The sequence below is a fragment of the Grus americana genome, chromosome 1 (assembly GCF_028858705.1).
Source record: "Grus americana isolate bGruAme1 chromosome 1, bGruAme1.mat, whole genome shotgun sequence".
Taxonomy (NCBI): Eukaryota; Metazoa; Chordata; class Aves; order Gruiformes; family Gruidae; genus Grus; species Grus americana.
The window spans coordinates 54,181,020-54,206,771 of record NC_072852.1 but is presented as its reverse complement, the minus strand read 5'-3'; the positions used below and the strand labels follow the sequence as shown (position 1 = coordinate 54,206,771).

Genomic DNA, 25,752 nt, shown 5'->3' with positions numbered 1-25,752 from the left:
TGAATATGGCCACGGACACTGGACTAGACTATATTGTATTATTAAATGTCTTAGACTTGGCTTCATCCAATGGGCGAAGGGAGGGCCATTGGAGGGATATTTGGACATTACATTCTAAATTATGGTCCTAATAAGACCTACCACAGATACGGTCAATAAAGTCGAGACTTTTTTTATTAGACATTTATTTTATTATTAGACTTTTATTTTCACTCTGAGAAAAGCAAAATAGTAGGGATTACAAATAGTAGCTTCCACCAGCAACTGACCCAACCTGTAACATCCTGCTGTTGCGCGTCCCTCTCAAACCTGGTTCTTTCTTCCTCCCATCTCTGCTCCTGCAGAGAGGTGAGATTCTTTCCCTGTTCTCTGAGCCCTCTGTGAAATGATTCAGCCCAGTAACTCATCAGAAAACTAGTTCAGCCTAAAAAGGAAGATTTTCCCGCTGATACAGGGAACAGAATAGGCTTCTCACAGGGTTGGACAAGCCAGAGCCAGCTCAGAGGAAGAGGAAGGAGAAAACTTCTGGAGGAAGGCTCAAAGGAACAACAGACCTGTTGTCTTCTGGCAGCAGCAAGCTGTTAGGTCAGCTCAGCACCTCTCAGAGTTTGGAGGGACGTCAATGAATTTCTGTCTGCTTACTTATTAGCTATTCTTTCCTTGAATGTACAGAATTCACTACTTCAAAATTAGGATGGCTTTTTCAAATGATTCCTTTCTTTGCTAGAATTTGGATGACCTCTGTTAGCCAAAATATTTATATATCTAGAAGTGTTTGTAAATTTATGTTGGCAGTGTAAAAGACCTGCATTTTCCACTTGCCATTTGTCATGTATTTGCAAAGTTGTTTCAGTTATTCAGCTGTGAAGCAGGAAAGAAACCATGGGATTTGAATGTGCAAATAACAGCACTGGAAACTACATGACTGGTCCAGAAACTGCTGCTGTTCACTTCCAATAACTGTCAAATTGTTTCTGAATTCTGAATGTATTTGCAAAAAAAATGGGATTGGTCCTTGAGTGACTTGCAAAGCCAACTTCTCATTGCTCTCCACATCCATTTGGTTTTATAGACATGTATCGTTGTAACAGTAGCTCTTTTGGGAAGTTTGTTCAGTTGTTTTGGTCAATTTTCAAGTATATTTTATGTGTCTGGATTTTTAAATTATTATTTTATTATTTTAACTCCCTGGTCAGCAAGGCTAGGAAAGCTGAGAAGAAAGGATTTTTTTAGAAGTAAAAAGTTGTCAGATTCATATCAGACTCATTAATTTCAAGGATGAAATATGTCCAATGTAAAAATGTGAGTAATGTTTAAACCATTTGATACCACTATCCAAATGTGATGCAAACACTAAAACTGCTAGCATTGAAAAGGGCATATATATCAATATGTAGATGTTTTTGTAGCAGATAGTAGTGTCAGTAGTGTGGAGTTAGATGGCAACCAAAAACCCAATAACACACTCAAAAATACCTAGACAGAGTTACGTATCTGCCTCCGCTTGCATTCACTGCATCTGTGGGCAGCAGATAAATCAGTGTGGAGTTAGCGAACACTCACCTCTTCCAGTCTCCACCGGTTTATCAGCCTTAAGTAGGCACCAGGGTGTCCTGTAAATCTTTAACACAGGAATATACATCAACTATGTTGTGTAAGCAGTCTGTTCACAGTAGTAGAAGAAAGCTCACACTGTTGTTTTAATTTAATGTCATCTTAGCATGATTGATATAATTGTAAAAGATGTTATGCTGCAAAATGTTTTGGGGGATTCCTGGAATAATTTCCATGAAGGGCTAAGTATATTTTAACTTCCAGTTTTATTTCAATACCAAATTCTCTGCTGTTGGATATTCAGCATATGCAGAGAAGAGAGAAAATCTGAATAAAACTGTTCATGTCAGTTTGGAAAATGGCTTTCAACTGCCAGTCCATTTCCTTACACCATAATGTGGGCTGTGTTATCTGCCTTTCTGGGAAATCTCTGAAAATGGTAGTTTCCGTTAGGAAAACATAATTTTCTTACTATTCTCCCATGTTTTCTCCTGAAACAATTCCCACAACTTCCCACATGCAAATAATCCATACTGATGGATTCTTCTACTCAAGCCTTCTCTACTCAAAGGCTCTTCTTTTGCTTTTAGGGGACTTGCAGAAAGAGACCTTCAAATATATACATATATTTCATTTTCTGTAGAAAAACCCCAACTGATAGCTCATAATTCATTCTTAACGGTTCAAATCAGATAATAGGAGCAGCAAAGTATTCAGGCAGTTGGACTAGATGATTGTTGTAGGTTTCTTCCAAGTGAACTATTCTATTCTATCCTATCCTATCCTATCCTATCCTATTAAAAAAAGACACAGTGCTAATTTATTTACTTACCTGTACAAATTACACTCATAAAGACATAGTGAAGTGACCTGCATGTATAGTATTGTGGGACGCATCAGTTCCCAGTAGTGAAATTGTTGAAAGTTAGCATTGAGCCAGTGTGGTGCTAGGAAATGAAAACTATGTCTGTTTCTGGGCTTTGGAAAGGGAAATAAAACTGCAATCTGTCCTGCTTTGTTAGAATGGAATTTGCATTTTGAGACGTGTGATAATATGGTCCCATTTTGTTTCATTACAGACAATTTTATTTCTTCTCTCCACTTCATTTTGAACATATGAGGGTGCAGAGATCAATCCTACCTTCCAAGGAAGAATGCTATATAAAAGGTAGAGCTGTTCAGATTGACAAACTGAAAAAGAAACATTTTCAGAGTGAAGCTGTTCTCCCACTCGGATTCGGTACGAGGCTGCTCTGTGAAGAAAGAGAGCAGAGTTTCAGAGGTTTAGTCAGATTAACAATTTCCTTTGGCACAAAGGCTGCACGCACCTATCAGAGCTGGCAATGTATTTGTAAATTAGCCTGCTGATTTCAAAATATAAGCTGACAGAAGAAATTGTATCCAATTTACAAGCAAGTGAGCTTGTAAAGACTTAGAAATCTCTTTTGATATCTGGATATGTGTATTCCCAGGAGACTGTAAGAAAGTGATTGAGATAATGCATATATTAAACATCTCTCCTGGATTCCTGTGTGTTTCACAGGCTCAGGCTCTTCTCTTGTCTCCTTTTCTGCAACCTACCCTAATGACATTGCCTGAAAGTACCCCACTACAAGCTATGTAAGTGCCTTTTTGTTACAGATGTCACACTGAACTGGAGCAAATCCTCCTTGTAATTCTCTTTCATGGATGTGCCCACCATGCTAGCACCTAAGGACTTTACACAGGTATCAGTGGAGTGCCACTGCATGACTCCCTCGCCTTGTCCCAGGGAACTCATCACAGAAGACTGAAAAAAAATATTTTGCAATGGATGGGGTAAGGCAAACGGGAAAGGGGAAGACATATTCTTCCATTCAGGTGGGCCCTTAATCTCCATCTAAAGACATATCAAGACAGAAGTTAACAAAACAACTTCTATGCCAACACACCAGTACCATGTCCTGGAACTACTTTCCAGTTGGCAGGAGCTTGTTATTAATCAACCATTGCCATGAACAGGAGTAATCAGAGAAGAAGTGGAGGTACTAATGATGATTCTGAGTATCTCATATACTACTTCCAAAGGAGCCTCCAGTAAAGTACTGGAAGTACAGAAACGACAATGATAAACTAGAGTTGCCCCACCCATGAGGAAAATAGATGCATCAACAAAACCATAAAACAGACCATAAGTTAACAACTGCATTAGTGATTTGGAAATACCTGTCAAGAAACCCAAGTTTGTGTGTATGCCAGTACATACATATTTAGCTAAGCAGAAGGAAATGAAGCATCATGGATTTTTGATGCCAGTCTGTAGAAAGGACAAGTTTGGCTTTAACAGTGCTGCTGCAGCTGAAGCTTTGCTCATACGCTCATCAGAGACAATGGCAATGCTCTGGAGGAGCACGGACGCGAGCTCTGAAGAAGGTCATGTAAAGGCTGAAGAAGGACATCCTGAATGTAGCTTTGCTGCCAATTCCACTCTGAGCTTATTACACTGATAAAGATCGTTCAAACCAAATCATCTACTTAGGCCATTGGAGTAAAAACCACAAAACAGTCTGAATACTGTCAGAACAGCTTGACCCACTGGGTTTTCATACAAGTGGCTTCTATACAGGCTACAAGAAGCAGACATACCTTCATGATAACCTGGCAGAAAGTAATCAAGCTTCAAGGTTTCTAGACCATATCACACTGTCCCCAGGGTGTCACAGGGAGTAAAAGGGCATAGCCTGTGCAGATCACATACTTGAAAGTCATATTCCTCAACTGTAACTAGCAGGTATCTTTTCCATGGATACAGGATGGCAAAAATATTTTAAATTTACAGCATACAAATGAGGACTCTCAGTCTAATAAGAAACAACAGAATAAAATGCTACCTTACACAGACGTGCTTTGAACACATCACCTATGACTTCCCAGATGCAGAAAAGCCCTGACACTAGCTAAAAGCAGCTGTGTGTTTCCTCTGAGCAGACACCAAAATCTGCCCACCTGGTTAAAAATACCTTTCCGAACATCAGCAATGTACACAGGTATGCAGGAGCTCAAAATAATCTCCTCAAACCACTTCTACACATGCCATAATATGGTTCGCTTAATAGGCCTTCAGCAAGAGTCTCACTTCAGGCTTCTTGACACTAAGGAGACCTTGCCAATAGCCACCAACTACTGCAGTCATCCAGCAGATCTCCAGAGACTCTGCCTGAGCCATGGGTATATGAGGGTTAGCCTATTGCTACCCCAGCGACAGTACAGGCTGTCCTTAGAAAACACGTTGTCCTTACTCTAGCATAAAGATCACCTTTATGGGTGAGCTGAAAAGATTACTGAAACTTAGAACACCATTAGATTTTAGGTGTTGGTAGAGTTGATGAATCACTTATTTTCCCTCCAAATTACTGCCCCTCTTAAAGGCATATGTTTGATAGTCAATAAGCACCTTAGTTTCAAGGTGTAAGTTTGGCTTCCAGAAGTGATTCCCCCATTTCTGGGTCTTCACAAAACCTGGGGGTTGTGAGCGCTCAGTCTCTCTGAAAGCTCATGCTTTTTCCCCCAAGGTAACAATTTGTTTAAGTTCTTACAAGGTGAGGGGTTGGAACAAGAACCCATGGCAGGTGGGTGATTGTTGTCACCACCGACTGAATGGCACTATAGCTTAGTTTATATACTCCTTTATTATAAACTTAAGAAAAACGTTAATTCCTATAGATTGCAAATTAATCAAGATTTTTCATATTTATACAGACGGTTTGAATGCTATCACAGTATAGGGATGAAAAAAATCAGTACAATATCATTCAATTTTGTATTTAATGTTGCTTACCTAAATTTGTCAGGAAAAGAGCAACCTTTTCATACAGCTGTAACAGAGAAGAAACAGCCTCTTAGATGCATGACCAGCTCAAAAATATAGAACTGCTTTCTAGGTAGAGCTCTTACATGTTAAATTTGATATCCAGATGGTCCCTGTGATGTTCTGATAATGATGATAATAAAACTATACAGTAATAATACAATAATGATATAAGCAAACACGGAACAGTAGTATTTTTAAAGCTTATACTCAGCTCTTTTCATCCACAATATATGTAGAAAAAAACCCGCTGTCTCTGTCCCTATTTTACATACACAGTGAAAAAGGGTCAGATAAACTTTCCAAAAACACAAAGCAGAACAATAGCACAACTGGGATTTTTGTTTTAGTTACTTACGGAACATTTATCACACAAAGTCACCCTAGGAAGAGGATGCTCTGGTATGTTGGGTATTTTAGGCTTTTTAGGTTGGTTTGGGATTTTTTTTGGTGCTGAAAGGAAAGACACTGGGGAGACAGGGTTGCTTCAAAGAAAGTTGTTAGTAATCCCCACCACCAGACACATTTCTTACTCTGAGTCAGTGACGTTGTTCTAAATCCTAAGTGGTAGATTCTGTGCTTAGCAGATACTGCGCTCTCAAACTCTCAGGCAGACTGTTAACTTCATAAAGCTTACAAAAACTAACTTGGAGGATTTTTACAATTAGTATTTGCAAAGGGGTTTTGAACCTATAAAGTACCACCAACATCAGTATTAGTGTAGATTAATAAAACAATTTGCATTTGCTTTAAATGAGTCTGGAGTCTGTTCCCATAAAATGCTAAATGTCCTTAACTCTCACTGATGCCTACAGGGATACAAAGCTCCTCATATATCAGGGTCAAGTACTTATTCCTAAAGTGCATATCAGCAATGTTTCTTTTCATTTGTAAACTTTCATTTATAAAGTCTTGCTTAAATTGAGTTATGTACAATTTACAGATCAAACTGCCTACTTAAGGACTGAAATCATCCTGAATTATCTCATCTATGTTAACAACCACTTCTTGCTTAGAACAGCTTTTTGCTGCCTTTGGAGTAAACAGTTTTGTTTCGAGTAATGAAAAAGGTGGTTTCTTCTGGGTTTAAAGCATCTCTTAAGGGCAACTATAAAAGTGCTAAATGTCTCAGTGGTTTATATCCTGATCCCAGCAGGGAGTATGCTATTTTATAAATGTACATTGCTCTGCAGAAGGGGGTATCAAAACTGTATTTTGTTGCTACTCCTCCTGGAACAGTAAGACTGTGTTAGAGATTCTGTTAACAATGTTTGGATCTAATTATCTGCTACTGCAGTTTATCACTACTAGTCCCAAGTGGCCTTATTTAGGATCATATTCTGTTCTGTGTTCATATTTTCTGTATCACTGGAATTAACAGGTTGATTAACCTAGGTAAAGCTAATGATTGTTCCCAGGTCAGTCTGCAGGATTATCTGGGAGACATTATGCTTGAAAGTAATTTTGTTTTGTCATGATGGATGTGTCAGCGCATGTACCTAGCTCTCAGAGCATCCAGTCTAGAAGTTACTTGTGGTCTAGACCTTTCCCCTGATGCTTAGAGAGGTTGTCAACACATATCAGAATCACTGGCAGTTTTCCAGGCTTCCTAGCAGTGAATTCCCTACTGTTATATACATCTTGGTCCATTCTGGTTTTATTACTCTATCTTTGCTTGCTCTCCTGTTACTTTTCTTGAGTCACAGTTTGTAGGGGATTCAACTATCTGAATTGCTCCTCAGGATTTTTTTTTTTTTCCAAAGAAATCCCACTACTGTCCTTCAGTAAACTACATTAAACCATCATGGGAAGTGAGGGATTATGTTCTTAAGTCCTTCTTTTGAGAAGCTCTCGCAGTTTCATATTTTGGGGATCTTTTGTTTCCACAAGCTATACCCAGATCTAAGATTATGGTGTTTATTGCATGGTAATGAGTATAAGGCTTAAGAAATCCATCTTTGATGTATTTTAGGAAATAAAACAAAGTCTCTCAAAAGGCACCTTCAAGCCATCTTCCATTATTTTAAAAATTTCTCTAAGCTGTAGAACTCTTTGAGAACCAAATAATTTTGTTTGTGCAGTATTTCTTTGTTGCTGCTTCACTGCATATACAATGACTTATACTGAGAGCTTGGAAATGGATGTTGTACTGACATAGATATTTATAGTTTTGTTTTTATTTCTTCTATGCTTATTGTGTGCTCTAGGTGGATTAAAGAAAACCCCCAAAAGCTGCAGACAACAAACAATAAATCAAAAATAACATAAAAAAAGAGAGCCCTCAGTAAAAATTCAGAGAGAAGAACAGCTTCCACCTCTTCTTTCTGCCCTTTCTCAGCCTATAGTCCCACCTTAGGGAAAACATAGAAAAGTCAACAGTTCATGATAGACTGTCCTAGCCACCAATGCAGTCTTCCCTATGCCAAAGGGAGAAGTGAAGTCCTGCAGCAAAGTCTCTTGGAATTTCCTGCTATATAAATGAGGGGTTGTTAAAAACAATTTTCATATGATGGAAATGCTTGGGTATTGCACAGCAAAGAAAGTAGTCTCCAAGCCAGCAATTGAAAATGTGCAGGCCTGAAATAACATCTCATATTTCCCCTAGGAAGTAAGTCAGCATATCTCCTGGAGCAAAGCCTAACGTGCTTTTTGCAGAACACACTTGCTACTAGGTGGGTAGAGATACTCTGCCCTGGCTCCAGTACCTGGATGGTTTGTAGGCTGATGCCTCCTCCCCCTTAAAATGCATTCTTATAATGTCAGTTGACAACAAACCTGATAGTAAAAGGCCAAACACCTCTTGCCAAGAGCAACTAATAGAAGACACATTGCTATCGCAGCAATATAGAGGGGTACCTGCATCTCGATGGAAGGATGAAACTCATTCCCCATCTAATCTATGCTATACTGTCTTACAGTTACCACATAGAAATTCCATTTTTGTTTTTTGTCCCAGGTCTGGTTCCAAACCAGTTCACAACAATAACCTGACCTCAGCTAGCCCCCTACAATGCACCCAGAGCAGGTCTCTGGTGTACCCTGGCAAAGGACACAGGTAGCTCATGTAACAAGTCATGTCTGCTCAAGGCTCTTGAAGCTTTCAGCCCAGGGGAGTTCTCCTGCATATGGACATTGTCTCTGTATATGCATACCCTCACTGGTAAACTACTATGAGAGCTGAAGCGGGAATTACTGAAACTAGTATAAATAAGAATTAAGTTTGGCCACTGTATTTAAAAAATAACATCAAAACACTAATGAAAAGGAAGAATATTAATGCAATGAACCGAAACCTGAAAACATATGAAAGGAAAAAAAGAGATAGAGGACAAAACAGGAGCATGGACATGTCTCCCTAAAATATTTTTTAGAACATTCAAACACATTTTACATAATGTTTTGGGTTTGGAATTGTACTTTACATAAACAGTGAATGATGTCCATAAACAATAATGCCATATCTGGCTTAGCAAGACACTCCATTCCTGCTGAAAAAACTGAAAACATTTGGTGATCTGCAGACTAACTGAGATATCTACTGATCTGATGGCTTGGATATGACTTTGAATAGGTTAGTTTTACTCACCACATTCAGTAGCATGATGATGCAAAAGTTGATGCATACTGCAGTCCCTGTAGTCGCAACCTGAGAGTTATTCCTGATTAAAGCCCACTTAAAGGCAGCAAAAGTGCTGACAGTCACAACACGGTAAATAACAATGCCAAAAACAGCAGCAATCACCACACAGATCTAAAGGAAGAAAAAAAAATCAGAGAGAAGAACCTGAAAACTTTCAACAGAACAGGAGTTAACTTCTCCCTGAAACTCTGAAAACTAGAACAATGCAAGACTTGAAAAAATACATCCATTTTTATTCCAGAGAAAGGTCTCAACATGAACATTCTCCTTATTGTGAAGTCCTTTTTATTTTCCATATTGCAAAATATCTTTGACATCATATTAAAATAATTTTTAGTTTTAAACATTTTCTTGAAAATGTACCTCTTCCTTAGCATTAATGTGGGAAACATTGTTGCCAGCTCTGGGAATTAGAAATTTTCCTTAACTGTATATTCTGCGATGTGCAAAAGCTAGTCTCAAGCTGATGTCCCAGCTTGATGTTGTCAAATTTGGGATGGATTTTGTGCTTTGATGGACTTCACACCTACAGGAAAAAAGTCTCCATTTGTAACCACTGCCTCAACAACAACCCTGGCAAGCTACCTTAGCAAGATGTTTCTTGCTACCGTTTTGGAATGATTCTATCTAGGGAAGGTATCAAATTCAATTGCCCTTGTAATTTCTTCTCTGATGAGACTTTCAACAAATGTGACAGTTATAATTTGAAAGCCATGCAGCTGAGCCAGGCTGCTAAATCACTTGATGTTCCATATGCAATAGTTGAGCACTAAATGACAACTGTTTTCCATTGTGACCAATTTATGTCACAGTTTAGCAAGTCACCTAAAGGACAAACAGTTGGGAACTAGCATGGGTGACTCATCTCATAGAGAGTCTGACACAGTGTGGGTTAGCTACCTCATTAGATAAGGAGAGAGAGTTTCTTCAGTAGAAGACAGATGATTATTTGCAAAAGATAGGTGTATTCCAAGGTTATACATAGACAACTTAAACCTATCAAAATTGAAGGATATCTAACCTAACTGAATGGGCAAAATGATTTCGAAAACACTGAATGCTAATCAAGCTGGTTTCATATTTTATTAGTTACAAAATTGATTGAAGTAATGCCAGTGCAGAAGAAAAAGAAAAGTGCCCGTGACTGTGAAGGATTGTCTCTGGGTTCCCTGTATAGTGTTGAGGGGAAGAAGGATGACTTTCCTTTGTTAACAGGGAACTAACCTGGCTGAAGCTGTATGAGTAACTACACTGTGAGAGTCAATGCTGTGAAATTTTGAGAACTGCTCCAACTTGAAGTTTTGGTAAGCATGTATCTCCTGTGCTTAAAGCTATAATTTTTAAGGAATATTTTTACCTAAATGGGTGAAAAGTCAGAGTTTTTCTAACTCATTGGAAGCCCACACTATGCCGGCAATAAAAAATATTGTCAGTGAAAATAATCCTTGTCATGTTTCAAGGACTGTTATGGGGACAATTTGTGGTGCATGCAATTCAGAGCAAGACTACTCTCTCTGTCACTTTGAGCAAGATCTATCACTAGGCTAAGAAGATTAATGACTGCATTTGCAAAGGGTAGGGAGTGAAAACTGTCCCCTTTCAAGAAAAAAAGTAGGGAAAATATGCAAAATGTTGCAGATATCGAATCAATTCTGAGCAGAGGCTGCAGTCATGACACGTAAGTGTCTTCAAGGGCTGAGTCAGACAGTATGTTGCCTCCTCGTGCCCAGTGTTTCTCTGTGTGTCTCTGTCCATCCACCTGACATACCAGAGCACGGTCCATCTCAATAATGTTCTTGCCTTTCTTGTCCAAGATCGCTTTGGACAATTTTGAAGCCATCAGTTTCTTATAAGCCCTCTGCCTTGTTCCCTCCCTTCTCATTCAAACACAAAGTTGCTGGGCTAGCTCACATACAGTGTTATATGTATAGCCTTGAAGGAAGGACTTAATTGTCTGTGAGACTCACTGAAGAGTAAACTAGTGTAGGACTTTACAGAAACTCAGGCAATTTGCTGTGTACAGATTTTTAGCCTGCAGTAAAGATGCTAGAGCTTATTTCACTTTCAAGCAGTCATATCCAATATCTCCATACTCTCTCAGCAGAGATAATGCTATTTTGTATTCTTTCAACTGGTAAATAAATAAAAGTTCTCAAACCATAAAAAATATTCCAGATGCAGAAACAATGAGTCTGCTGCATTTATCTGCAAATGCTTGATAAGGCTCTGGCTTCCCGGATATGGGGTTCATTCGTTCTTTCTTGGAGTACTTGGCTTCAAACTGCGGACGTATTTCCTCCTAAAGAACAGACAGACAACGTTCACATACAGCACAGCTAGGAAAGATTCTGTTGGAAACATCAGATCATTTATCAGATCACTGTTTTGGGGAATTACATCTTTGAATTCGGCAGCTGGCACAGCTACTATAAAAGCTGAGCTGGGAAATCAGGTCTCCTTCATGAGAACTAGAATAAATCACTGTACGCATAAAACCATATTGGAAGTATTTAGTAAACTCCCCAATTAGCTACTCATCTAAACAATGCTCTTTCAAACAATATGGCTGTAAGTCAAATAATTTTAAGGTTGATACCACGGGGTTTTCCAGCCTGGTATTATCCTAATGATACTGGAATTCTCCAACAAAGCAAAAAGAAAGAAAAAACCCCAAACTCCTTTTTCCAAACCCAATTGCTATTTGCTGGGTAATTGGTTACCTTCCCAGTATCAGCAAAAGTTTCTCAGCATTTGAAAAAGGAGCCATGCCATTTAATATTGCTCAATTCCTTCCTATTGTCCTAACTTGGACAATATTATCAGCAGGAACAGCTTTCAGCAGCAGCAATGTCAAGTCCTGCTTTGCCATAAAAACTCTCTTCTGAAATGAAACCTGGGGATTTGTTGGGGAGAGACTTGGTTACGTGTGTTTACAGCCTTGTCAGAAGACAGGGTCCACCCTTAGTTCAGGTAAGACCTCACAGTTTTCAGCTGCAGTAAGGCTACCCCACTGCCCTGCCATCCAGGAGGTTCACCAACAGCCACGCGTCCTGTGCCACCTCTGACAACAGGGATGCTGTCACAGATGAGAAAGCACCAGGCTGAGAAGGAGTCTCACAGCTGCTGGCAGTCCATGTACATTAGATCACGTTTTACAATGCTCTGATGTATACTGGAAAACTGGCCCACGGTACAGCTGGCTCCAAGGGACTGTCTTTGCAGCTTTTCCACCAAGCCTCTGCTGCGCATTTCTTTGTAACAGCCAAGAACCCAGCTTACCAATTTCAGTCACTTCCAACCCTTCAACTGCATTTAATTGAACTTCGACTGACTGAAAGTTGTAAATGCCCAGACCTCAAATGACTGCATTGAAATAGGTGAGTTAACTGCTCATGCAAGTCTTTAGAATGTGAATACAAATAAGATATCCTAAAATCCTACATACTTTTTATAAAATTCCCCTGGGGGAAAAAAAAAAACCAACCAGTCATGTCTCATTCTCTCAAATTTTGAAAGCACTTACAATACAGTTAATTTCCAAATTCAAGCAGTAACCTGGTAATATGGTATTAAAAAAGGTTAAGAGGCATGTATGCTCAGCTGCAATGCCTGCGTAACTAATTACGTGCTTGAGGGAACCAGCCCTACATTAGCTATACACAAAGGCTAAGCATGTTTCTGTGGAGGCAGGGCTCTTATTCTACCTTGCTCAAGCTGTCCCTGCCATATCAGGGCTAAAGGCTGCTGAGCAGATCATAATCTAGCAAGAGAAACAATGCAAGTAGTATTCCTGTGTGCCCAGGGACATGCAAAAGGACAGAGTGTGATAGCATTGAAGCAGGGTCCGTAAGAATTGCACCCTGTAGATTGTACAAGGGCTTTGCCAGCTGACTTACTGGGTCGTATACAAGAAACCCTTTCTTCTTCGCAGCTCTCTCTAAGCCAAGGTTAGATTATCTTTTACAATCTGCACTATAAGGAAGTCCTTATCGTATCCACCCATCCGTGAATCTAAGTATTTCCTATGATACCTAGTCAATTCAGACAATGCAAATGCTATTTTTACAGATTCATCTCCAAACCTGAAACTCTGGCAGGAACCTTCATACCTATTTAATGACACTCAGCAATGCTGAGCACAGCTTGGGGCAGGAAGTGAATGGTACTGTATTTGGCTAAGGTTAATGATATAAAGAATATGACACTGAAGAAAAAGAAAAAAAAGAACATTGTAAATAGCAACAGAAGTCACATTTCAGCTGGAAGTGCCAGGAACTCTGCACAGTTGGTTTTTGTTGCACACCCAGCCAAGACCCAGTTACTCTTTACATCTCCCACATTGCACCTCATTCACAAGAAAAGGAAATCCAGATACGCAGGGTCAAAAGAGCCAGAACACATTCAGCCCATATCCCCAGGCTGGGGGACCTGGACACTGCAGAGGCTGCTGCATGCCTTCCTTGGGTGAAAATCTAAAGTGGTGAGGAATTCACAAAGTTGCATATCTGAACAAATTTAATCCTCCTTCCCATTGTTTTCATTGTTTCATTTCTTTGTCTCTTCATTTAGAACAGAAAAGTGATGACAAAGTGATAGGAAGCCATATAAATTTGGGTTTTTTCAATCTATCATTGGTAGGAATTAATAAATTTCCCTCTGTATCAAAACCTTATTTTTCAATTTGACAATGAAAATTAAAGCAAGAAAAAGCTAGACATGGCAGATAATGTTAATAAAAATAACAATCTTCATTAACAAAAGCTTACTTGAAATGGTAATTAGAACTCTTTAACTGATTTCCTTGAAATAGCCAATAAAAGAAATCAGCTGGTTTTGTCCAGTGATAAGTGAATGGAACGTAGAGAGGACATTTAATTAAAGCAATTTTGTTAGAAAGCAGCGCTTTTAGGAGTAAAATATTCACCTTACGGAGACAAAATTCTCACTGACGTGTAACTTCATGATCAAGCTCCACAGGATGTGTCTTTTTCCATCTACATAAACCAGACTGTTCTCCTTCCTTCCTGCTTCTCAAACATGGATCATTCCAATTCTTTACTCACAGGAGAAACCATACTGTTTTCTGGAGTATCAAATTAATGATTGGATTAATGTGCACTGTCTTAGGCCAGATCTTTCTGCACTAGAAGAGCTACTCTAAGTTGCTTTGTGAAAGATATTCGTTCCTTTCAGGAGGTTTCCAAGTCCTTCAACAGGTGAATTCTTTCAGGAGTCCTGTCCTTCCTAGTCCAAGGATATATTGTCCTCTACAGCCCAGATGTAGAAAAGGGATTTGTAAAAGATCAAAAATCTGAATCTTGATCCCTGGGACAATGATAACATCCCCAGAAGCAAGTCTCCTTGCAAAGCCTGCGGTTTGCAGGTCATCCTGCTTGCAGCTGAAGGCAATGGCAAAGTGAAGAGGCAGACTTCAAACCACAGAACAGGGAAATGATCTCAACACTTTTTCACCTGGGACACCTGCTTCCAAACTGTGACTGTCTCATTCAACACTCAAGAAGAGGAGGCAGTGGTCTGTAGAGCTGACCTTAAAGCAAGGACATATTTGAGTTGTGCAGTAGATATGGGCACCGGCAGCTGTAGCATCTTCAGAGAAGACACCTCTGGGAGGCAATCAGCTCTCACTTTTGGGATCCCACTGAATGCTGAACAAAGGAGGAACTGATGCCTCAAATGCCAGTGAGATACTGATGCTCTGATGACTGATCACATAAATCGTTGAGAAGCAGCCAGTTGAGTTCCTATTGGCATCTTTAACCTCTGGTTTGAGAGACAAAGGTACCATCTGGCACACTGCTTCTGAAAAGACTTCTACGTCCTGCTGTAGAGACTTATAAAACTCCCTCTAGAACTGTAAGAAGGTGCAATGAACAGCTCTGGAGCCGGTACACTCACCACTGCCCCAGGGCACCTGACTGAGGTCTTGTTGACAGAGCTCACTGGAAAAAGCCTGATGTGAGAGTAAAAGACCATCAGCAGGGAGCTGGTATCCTCCGAAAATTACCAACATGCATATGCCATCCTGCAGGCCAAACTGAAATAAACTGCCAGTGCAACATAAGCATCTCTTATAAAAAAATAATGTTATTTGACAGACATCATAAAATAGACACATCATATTTCTATGAGGATAGTTTCAACTACCAGAAACTCTTTCAGACTTTCTCACTGGAAGAGGAAAAATCTAGCAACTTTACTCTCTTCTGTCTTCTCAGTGTTTATTCCAGCTAAAAGCTTAGTTGCATAGGCATGGTAATGCTCTTCCAAAAAAGCTTAGAAAGCAGAGAGCAAATTTTCCATGGGAATGCTTTCTTCCAGGCTCTGCAAGAGGACATGCATTTTCAGTAGGAACAGCAAGGTTGTAAGCAGAGTTTGGGCATGTGCATAAAGAGGAGAGGGAAACAGAATGGTCAGTGGTCCTGAATGTGCTTGGAGCTGTCGTGCTTACATGTGAGAAGAAGACTCCTCCAAGCATTACCACAGCAGCCAGAAATCACTTTGTATTATTATATGGAAAGAGAAGGAAAAAAAAAAAACCCAAAAAACATCACTTAAGCACAACCTTACCAGGAAATTCAATATTTGTAAATGAACGGATCATGGAAGATTCAGGTGGATGGCTTTACAGTTCAGCATAATCCCAAATCCAGGTAGGTTAAATGGTGAAAGGTGCAGAAGATATATAACATCCCAAACTATAAATATTTGCAAGACCAAGCTTCCTGGCAAAACCATAAAAAGGGCCTCATACTGTACTTGCTTGTGTATTTTGTTAGTTTAAAGGCCCCTTATTCTGGGGACACTGAGCTACAGTCTTGACTTGGAAATTGCAGTTTAGTACATCCATCTCTTGCCTTAGCTATCAGTAGCAGCAGTGGCTTTTTTTCAACTAGCCATGAAAGGACATGGTCACTGCAGGTCAATCCCCACCAATACCTGAACCTCAAGCAGGACTATATCCGTGTGTTTCTCTGTGACTTGTCAGCATTGGCAAGAGCAGGCTGTTAATCTCAGGAGACTTAAATCAGTATTAGAGTATTTTCTAAATATATGACAATAGTTCTGAAGTATCACCAAGAATTGACAGCATATATGCACAAATAATGATGTTCCTGTTGCTATGAAGAAACCAATTTCCAGTTCTGTAAGTTATTTCATTTTATCTTCTTGGACTATTTTCTTAGTCATTAAGCATTTAAAAGAAAATCCTACCAGCAAATGAGCAATTGTACCATTTCAGGGCCCCATTGAACTACGTTGCCTCTTAGAGACAAAAATCCTGTAACTCAGAAGTCTGCTTCTCTGCTGACAAGATTAATGAAACAGAAATTCTTCCACAGAGGCAGCAATATAGAAGTTCAACTGCATTGAGACCATTACAGCAGCCTCAGGGCAGTCTCTGGAGAGAAAGAAGAGCAGACTCTGCGCACACCTGTATGTCCAAATCCCACTCGAGGAGCACTTTTTCTGCCACACCCCCTGAATCTTGCTTTTCTCCTGCGTAATAAAACCTTCTAGTTCCCCTCAGACTCAGCTCTCAGTCTCAAAAGCTGTTTCTTTCCGGTAACCACCACAGAAAAGGTTAAGGATATTTTTCACTGTTTAGTTTCCTCCCTGGGGGATTTCCTCTACCAACAGAGAATGAATTAAGTCCTTTGAGTTGACTCATCCCCCTCAGTCTCTCCGCAGGACTGTATACTTAGCTAACCAGCACCTGAACGTTCAGAAGCTTGTGCAAGTCTCACAAGGGTTTCTCTCCATCAATATTCTTTGTGGCTATCTAAAAGAACAGATAAAAGCTCATTTTCCAAAATTCATGGTACCCTGGGCTGTCAAGAATTTCCTTGGATTCAAAAGAAAAATTTGTTAGCTTCCCCCACAGTGCATTTTTTTCCCTGAAATCTCCCATAATGAGAGCCAGTGATATGTTGAAATTAATTTAGATTTACAAAAGTGTAAAAAGAGAGGACAGTTTGGCCTGGGGAAAGTTTCTTCACGTTCCAGATGAAACATCTGAGGAGAAAACTGCTTATTTCCTCGTTCATGAAGATTTGAAGAATGAATTGAAAATAAATCCAAAAGAAAAACATGTTACATTTTTAACCAATTTTTTTTTGTATTAAAGATTAAGGAGTACATTTTTTTATACAAACCTCTTCTTCTTCCCAGTCTATCAAGTCCCAGTCATAAGCAATTACTGCTCGCCTTCTTTTCCAAAACTCCAGAAAAACAGTTGCTGGAGCAAATAGAAAGAAAAATACAAAATTGTTTTTAAGTCAAGAAAATGTTAACTACTATCACAGAACTGTTGAATGAAGCTCTTACATTATTTTCATTTCTTTGCATAAATGGGTTCCTTTGAACAGCAAATCATGCTGATGATCAAAACTGCTTTCAAAAAGCATTGCTTTCTAAGGATTACTTTGCTTGCTTCAAGTATGATTGAGGCTTTAGAGATTTCATTCAGTGCTAAATGATAATGTTTAATTTCTAACCAACCAAGGGAGGATTCTCAAAGAATAAAATTGTTCCTGTGAGTCATCGTTACTAGATATAGCAGATTTCTGATGAAGCTAAAGGTGTCTTGGGGCTATTGCAGATAAAGCAGTAACTTTCCTTCATTGCAGACCATTTACAATACACAGAAACCACAGGAAGCACATTCCAGCGCATATGCAAATTTGTAGAGTACTTCTGAGGAAATGGGAACTTTTGTCTTACACCTTTCTAATCCAGACCATTTTTTTTACACTACATGAGTGTGTATACATGTATATGTGGTGTGGCGTTAACATCTGACAATTAAACATTCTGTGCTGTACAGCCCTTATTGACAGAGTTCAAGATAGTGTAATATGCCTGTACATGACTGTTTCCACTTTGTGATGGAAAGAACAATCAAGGAAGCAGTCCTAAAATAATATGTTCGCATTCTGGAGATTAATACTGAGCCTGTTTATGGTTACAGTTTTGGTTTTTTAATTTGTTTTGTTAAAAGAATGTAGAAGCTGCCTAAAGCTAACACGAATCGATAGAAAGGCTTCCTCTCCCACTGTGAGGTTTGGCTCTTCCCTTTATTGCTCACTGAAAAGCATCAGGCTGATAACCACAGAGAACACAAACCCCTTTGTTCATGAGCTAGCACAGTATCAGCTGTAACAGCGTCACAATAGCCTGGCAATATGTTCCACGGTCAGTCTTAAAAGCATCTCCTTAATGGACTATCTGCCCTACTGCAGCATATTGATAATGACGTGATAACGATACTAAGCACTGGCATCAGTTTGGTGAAAGCGCATTTTTAGCCAGTAAGAATTATTATATTTTAATGTATTAGTCAATGCAGCTAAGACATGCTTAGAAAATGATCACTGCAAGCAGATAAGGTAAGATATCAAAAGCATGTTTAAGGAGGCAGCTATTTGGTTTGAAGGCATTTTCATATATCATGTCATCCTTTTTCTGAAAGCTGGAGTTATGTTACACCAGGTAACCAGCTGCTTTGATCTAATCTAATAAAGTCAATTCAATCTCCTGAGACTAACGTTTCTATGAGTTTTTGTAATAATTGCAGTATGATTGGTTGAGATCAGCAAAACTAGTAAGTGCTAATGAGGCTCCGCTGCTGCTGAACCACCACATTGTTCCTTCCTTGACTTGTCTTCTGGTGGAGCTGCTTTTCTCCTACCAGCTCATATTGAATTATTTTCTACAAGCTAAACAAGTAGCCCTGCACTTTTTGGAGACCTGGGAGAAACAAGTCTGATGATTGATAACTACCACTCTGTTTCCATTCCAAAAAGCAGCTGCAAGCACGGCTCGAGTGGGCGTATGAGTCCACAGGCATGAACCTCTCAGATATGTCTGTGCTGAACTGTACTTCTTGTCTTGTTTTTCACACACCTGCAGTGAGGAATCTATACATATTATATTTAGTATATTTAGCACCTGTCAGAATAAGTATGTGCAGTTCCCGAAGCTTCTTTAGAAAGCTATTTTCAAATCATTAAGTAGCAAATAGGATGTTCTGCATGGTGCTGTTTTAGCTTTTAGAGTGCTACACTTTTCTCCCTCTATCCAGGTCAGTATGCACTTTTCCCTTGCTAGATATTTTTAAATGTGCTATAAATAACCATCTTTGATTGATTCACTGTACTACTGAGGTCTTCCAAAAAGTACTGCATTTGAAATTTCTCTGCTTCTTTTCTAGTCAAGTAATCACTAATAACCTGTATCACACTTCAGCATTCTTTTCTGACTTTGACAGCTCAACAGGACACAGTTGTACTTCTAGTTCTCCCATTTTCCAATTGGCGTGTTTAAACCAGATGCTGAGAATTCTCAAAAAAACCTGCTTGGAATTTTGAATTTCTCATTGGCCTTACGTGCTGGTTTTGGATGGGATAGAGTTAATTTTCTTCACAGTAGCTAGAATGGGGCTGTGTTTTGGATCTGTGCTGGAAACAGTGTTAATAACACAGGGATGTTTTCCTTACTGCTGAGCAGTGCTTACACAGAGTCGAGGCCTCTTCTGTTTCTCACCCCACCCCACCAGTGAGTAGGCTGGGGGTGCACAAAACGTTGGGAGGGGACACAGCTGGGACAGCTGACCCCAACTGACCAAAGGGATATTCTTTACCATATGATGTCATGCTCAGCATATAAAGCTGTGGGAAGGAGAAGGAAGAGGGGGAACGTTCGAAGTGATGGAGTTTGTCTTCCCAAGTAACAGTTACACATGATGGAGCCCTGCTTTCCTGGAGATGGCTGAACACCTGCCTGCCCATGGGGAGTGGTGAATGAATTCCTTGCTTTGCTTTGCTTGTGTGCGCGGCTTTTGCTTTACCTATTAAACTGTCTTTATCTCAACCCACGAGTTTTCTCACTTTTCCGATTCTACCCCCCATCCCGCCAGGGGGAAGTGAGTGAGTGGCTGCGTGGTGCTTCGCTGCTGGCTGGGGTTAAACTATGACACATTAACTCCCTGGTCTTTTGCTAGCTTTTTTTATACTATGCTTGCCCTGCTTCAGAGCTCAACCTTGCAGCTCAGTCCTCAACATCCACTTGTACAAACAGCTGTCAACATCATCTCCTCAGATGCTTTTGAAACAAGTTGTGAACTTACCTAGTAATGCAAATGGCCCTCTCACAGCAAATAGCTTAATCCTGACCTTCTCTCAGAAATCCTCTCCCTATTGTATTTCAGAACACCATTTAATATATCCATCCTGACTTCTGGAATATATTCTATATACCAGGAATATTGCTTAAGAATCTCCTTAAATTCTGTCTCCTCAGAGAGAAGATCAATGTGAATGTTTTATGCTAGAGGCAAGGTTTGTAGGAAAGTAATATCTTTTATTAGACTAACTGAAATATTTAGAAAAAATGTTTTATGATGGCATTTCTTATTGCTTGAAAAAAAATGTTAAAGTCTTCATGCGAGGCCTTTTTTCCCCTCCCAACTTTGCCTTTCAGCAAGTATTCTAAAGCTACTTCCTTTATCAAAGGAAACATGCTTCTAGGGAGACAAGAAGAAATTGCAAAAAGGACTTTTCTTGTGTCCCTTAGTCCCCCAAAAATATGCAGAGACAGAGAAACCACCCTCAGCTCACCTTGTCTCTAGCAAAGCATTAGAAATGATAAACAGCTGGATTCTCCTGTTGGACAGGTACAGAACTTTGCTACTGAGATTCAGGAAACATCTAGACATCTTTGCACTAGTTTGCCCAGTACTTCAATTGGAAAAGCAAAAGCTACAATTCCATCTAATTTTACAGCAACATGCTGTGAGTCGATCGTCAAATTTACCTAGATTTTTTTTCCGAGAATGATTTTTTTCTGCACTTTGAATGTCACCATTTATTTAGAATGAACGACTTTCTCTCATTTTCTCTCTTTAGTAAGAATCCAATTCAGACAGTAAAGAGAGGAGTTTTTCCTAGAAATGGGACCTACCTTTTCATCAAGCTCGACATATCTCAAGGCATACATAAAGGGCAAAGTGTAGGTGTTTCCCTCTAGCACAGAAACACACACAAAAAATGCTATTGTTTCCCTCTTTGTGAAAGCTTTGAACATCTGGAAAATATTATCAAGACTAGAGATTCTCAAAAGGAAAATTTTTTTCCAGCTTCTGAGATGACAACATCTCAGTGAGCATCAATGACAATCTGTTCACCAATAAAAAACAGTATCAGTGTTTATAGGGACTTACTGTTTCCTATAAACCACACAGATTTATAGCTTCAATCCTTTTGAAAAGGTTTTTCTTTTCAGCAGAAGCTCCAATACAGAAAAGCTTATACAAACTAACAGTGAATTCCTTTAGTGTACTGAAGGGAGACTATCTTTTGTCCTTTGTTACATCAGTTTAAAATGAAAGTTGTCTTAAGTTTTATGTCTTTTGGGTATACCTTAGTAAGTATCATATTTTTTTCCTATTATATCAATTACTTTTACTTCTTACACAGAACTTTGCTTAAAGCAGGCAGAAATACAATAATTGAGGTGATGGGTCAATATATTTTTTGAAGAAAAGTGTGTTTCTATTACAATATCTCCTGGTGTGCTTGACAATTCAAACCTTACTTTGATGGGACCCACTTATCCCACAATGAAGCATTATAAAAGATGGGTCCTTGTTCTTCAGAGTCCTACAGCCAGGCTCATTGCTGCTCCACAAATCAAGCAGCCCATACTGATATTAATCATGACAATTCCTCTCACTAGCCTGGCCCCAGCAGTTTGCTCATCATTTGGAGATGCATTTTATTTCTATTTAAAAAGTGAGCAACTCACTTTGTCCATCAATTAAAGATGTCTTTAGAGTAAAAGGAGGAAAACACCACACAGATCACCTCTTCCTGGAAAGCCCAACCTGACCACTCCTGGTTTCGGAAACCCCAAGCAAACAGCTGAGGCTTTTTCCTCAAGATGGGAGTTCACTAATGGATATAAAGACAATAAAGAAGGTACTTTAGATAATAAGACAGTGGCTAAGCTCAGGCTAAAGAGGTAACACAATTCTAGCTGCCTTTTTTTTGCTTTCATTCTCTTTTTTAAAAGCACTGCCATCATTATTTTATGTGCTAGTGTCTGTCAAACTGGATCATCTAGAAGGCTGAACTTTTCACAGCCAATTTGTCATGCACTTGCCAGTTGTTTCATGCTGACAGAAAAAACATTTCCACAATCAAACTGCTATCATTGTTTCTTCTCTTTCCTTACAATTTACTGAGATGATGGTAATGCCTGCAGCTGCCGATAGGCTTACTGCAGACTGAAAATCCATTTAAGACATGCGGTAAGCCAACTCATAAATACAGTACCAGAAAATCCCCGGGAAGTGTGGCTTTCCTTGTTCTAATGCTGCTTTAGCCCTAACTGTATGGAAAATATCTCCACAATCTCACTGTTGTCTCAGCAAAGTCATATTTAAGAAACTACATTTTGGGTGGAGCCATAAGATCGCCCCATTCCTCAAACCATTACCCCACACTCACAACCTCCTTCCTGTTGCTGCCCCTACATCCCTCTTTGGTGGCAAGCTCACGAGCACAGTGTAGGACAACAGAAGTGGTGGGGAAAGCTCTCACCACAGCTGATGTCCTATAGTCTCTTCTCCAATAGACAAATCATCCAGAGGGCAGCATTTATTATTTCTTATCTCTCTGTGGGCTTAGGTGCTGGAGATGCATGGATGGGCATTTCCCAGTCCTGGCAGACTGGTGGGGAGATACCCCCAGAGGCAATTGGGTCTGGGAGTCTTCCAGTGATGCTGAAGAAGGGGGAGGAAGGGGAGGCTAACCATAGTGAAGTGCAGCTCCTGTCAACTAGGGGCAGGAAAGAGAGAGGACCTACAACGTTTTGTAGGCAGGCACGCTCAGCCTGCTCAGCCTTCTCCCAGGCAGTGACCACAAGGCAGGACCAGGCATGGTTACCTGAGTGAGGGACTCCCCTTACCTTGAGCTGCTTTTCCTACAGCCCTGGTTCTGGGCAGCGCTAAGACACAGGTGCAATGCTATAAGCACAGCTATTTCCTCAAAGCAGTGTTACTGTTAAGGAGGAACAAAAAGCTGCACTCCAAAGACATGATCACCAGCAGTAAGGAACAAGTGACATACATGTTCAACAATGTTAACCCATCAATTTTCTTAGCTAAGATGTAAGTCCCTGCCTCTAAACTGTCTTGGAAATTCTCAACTTCAGCAAGCACATAAAGAGGTTGGAAAACTGAGTAAAAAAAATCTAAAAAATTCTTTAAGGCTTAGAAAATTTGTGGTGATTCTTAGCTCTAGTGTAGCTCTAAAACATAGCTGAAATACCATAGAGAAATATAAAATCTGTATGATCTGTGGATTTTTTCCTTAACGTAATTTGCAATATTTTAATCCTGTCAATATTACATGAAATGGCATGAATAGGCTTGATTGGTATATGACCTAATTTAATTAGTTAACAAAGATAAAAATATAGCTTTGGAGGAAGGAACTGAGATAGACTGGTAGGCTAATCTATGTTGTCCTAATGGCTCTGATGTCACCTCCTGGATATCTCTTGTGGCTCAGTAAAGAGATTTGCAGTTTAAAATGGAGATTATAGGAATTACTTGGACACCTTTCCAAAGCAGTTGGAGATGTGTGAGTAAGAACAGGAGAACAATGGCTAAATCAGGATAGCTCAAGCACCCGGAGCTGTGAGATGGATGCCATTTCTGAGGCACCTCATTGAGCCATTCTCTAAAGGTGTTAACCTTCTCTCAGAATGGTGTGGTAGCAGCTAAGAGCCTGGGCGTGCTCAGGGCACGTTTGAAAGACTTTTCGTGCTGCCAGAAATTATTGTTTCCTCTTGCCTTCAATTCTGCCTACAAGACCACAGTAGGAAAAATAGTTGAACCAGAAATAGAACTGTCCTATGGGCAAAATTCAGCCTCCATGGCAACAGTTAGACCATTCTCGGATCAATGTGTCATTCAACAAAATCTTCCATTTATTTCATCAGAGTTTTGCTTTAATTATAGCCAGCTTACATGTATTTAAGCTTTACTGCCTTTCTGAAAGGTGGGGAAAATAATACATTAGTTCATTTTAGTACAGACACTAAACTGAGCTGCCCTAAGCTAAGGGAAGCCCTGAATAGTAACAGAGAAAAGGCCTCAGTGCCAACAGATTGAAAAACAATTACAAAAACCCCCAGAATATAACTGTCTACATAGACAGTACATACTGTATTCATGTGTTTATTTTAATTAAAATTATTATCACATAAAAACCTGATTTCAAGCACTTCCATCTTCCTTTTGCTGAAACATAAAAGAATCAAGCCTATATTGTTTTCTCAGTGACTGAAAAAAGTGTGCTGGAAATTACAAAGGCCTATGTTGCATCACAACCTTTAAGAAAAAGATTGTTTAATTACTTAATATCAAAACAAAAACTTACCCCACACTGCCATGAAAACAGCAAAAAAGACAGTAGCTCCATTGTCAAAAAGGTGGGTTACCTGAGGGATATATGAATAATGTGATCAATTTGTGATAATAAGGCTTTATTTTCTATTTTCATCTAATAAAATTAATGTGATCATGAGTGCAGCTGGCCTGACAATCTTGCGTATCCTTCCCTTGACATGTGAAACGCGCCTGTCAGTTGACAGGACTATTTGCCAGCCTGGCAAGGGACTGACTCCTGTGTGAGCATCATTTCAGACCCAAAGCATTCATTTTATGGAGCCACGTACAAAGGATGGATCATAAGATAAAGGTTGATGCCAAGGGCACCGTAGCACATGCATCTAGGACACAACCTCTGGGACTGCTGAATCTCTAAGTGCAAATTGCATTCGAGTGTTTTACAACCCAAACTAAGTCTTGGTAAAAGACAATGAACATTAATATTGGCTGAACTTGATCTGTCCTTTCAAGATTTTATCTACTCAAACTCACTAAAGACAAATGCAAAAGGCAAAATTAATGCTTTTACCAGGAAAGCATTTCTATTTGCATAATTTAAAATGTACCTTGGCATAAACGCAGCTGTCTGACAACCTCATGAAGGGACAGTATTTATCACATATAGGACACATGATGATATCTGTAGCTTGGCAGACTTCTTTACTGGAAAAATAGAAAAGATAAAAATTAATAGTTTGATGCACAACAATCAGTCTTAACATGGATTGATAAGGTTCACCAAGATTCAGTTACTTATTGAACAATACTGGTTCTGTAACTGAAGCCAAGATGTTAATAACTGCATGTGTATAATTAATATTTGTTGACTGTCTAAGACTTCAGAGTTCACAGTTAAAACTGCAGAGGACAGTTCTTCAGGGCCAGCCTAGCAGTTTTGCTTTACCATTTCCAGCTTCTCCTTGAGTCAGAAGTGACCTTTGGTCGGAGGAGGGTGAGGATGACTGCAGATAAAGTTAAGTTTGACTTATTCTTGGGACTTGTCTTAAGTGTGCAAGAAGTCAGCAGAAGGTCCTGGGGGTTCTTCATCTGAAGAATGCCTCCCTGAGGTAGATCTTTGGGAAAGGCCTTGAAAAGAGTGAAAATTCCCCACTCTTCTGCTGGCCTGTTACACCAGTAATGAAGGAGCCACACTTTTTCCCTACTTCATGCTGAGTTGCCAGCACCATCAGCAGCTGGAGCTGGGCAAGAAACATTGCCCCCCATCCCAATTCAGGA

At 39.6% G+C, this 25,752-nt stretch overlaps 1 protein-coding gene across 5 annotated transcripts in view; it reads right to left on the bottom strand.

The window, feature by feature from the left end:
- ANO4 (anoctamin 4) overlaps positions 1–25,752 on the bottom strand; it is a 197,538-nt gene that overhangs the window by 20,220 nt on the left and 151,566 nt on the right. For all 5 annotated transcript variants that reach the window (XM_054847835.1, XM_054847846.1, XM_054847809.1 and 2 more), the window contains 8 exons: positions 25,083–25,179; positions 24,506–24,566; positions 17,216–17,298; positions 11,200–11,340; positions 8,988–9,152; positions 5,372–5,408; positions 2,696–2,807; positions 1,564–1,621 (listed from right to left, as the gene is read on the bottom strand). In XM_054847835.1, the coding sequence (XP_054703810.1) occupies positions 1,564–1,621; positions 2,696–2,807; positions 5,372–5,408; positions 8,988–9,152; positions 11,200–11,340; positions 17,216–17,298; positions 24,506–24,566; positions 25,083–25,179 (754 nt within the window). The remainder of the gene's footprint in view (positions 1–1,563; positions 1,622–2,695; positions 2,808–5,371; positions 5,409–8,987; positions 9,153–11,199; positions 11,341–17,215; positions 17,299–24,505; positions 24,567–25,082; positions 25,180–25,752) is intronic.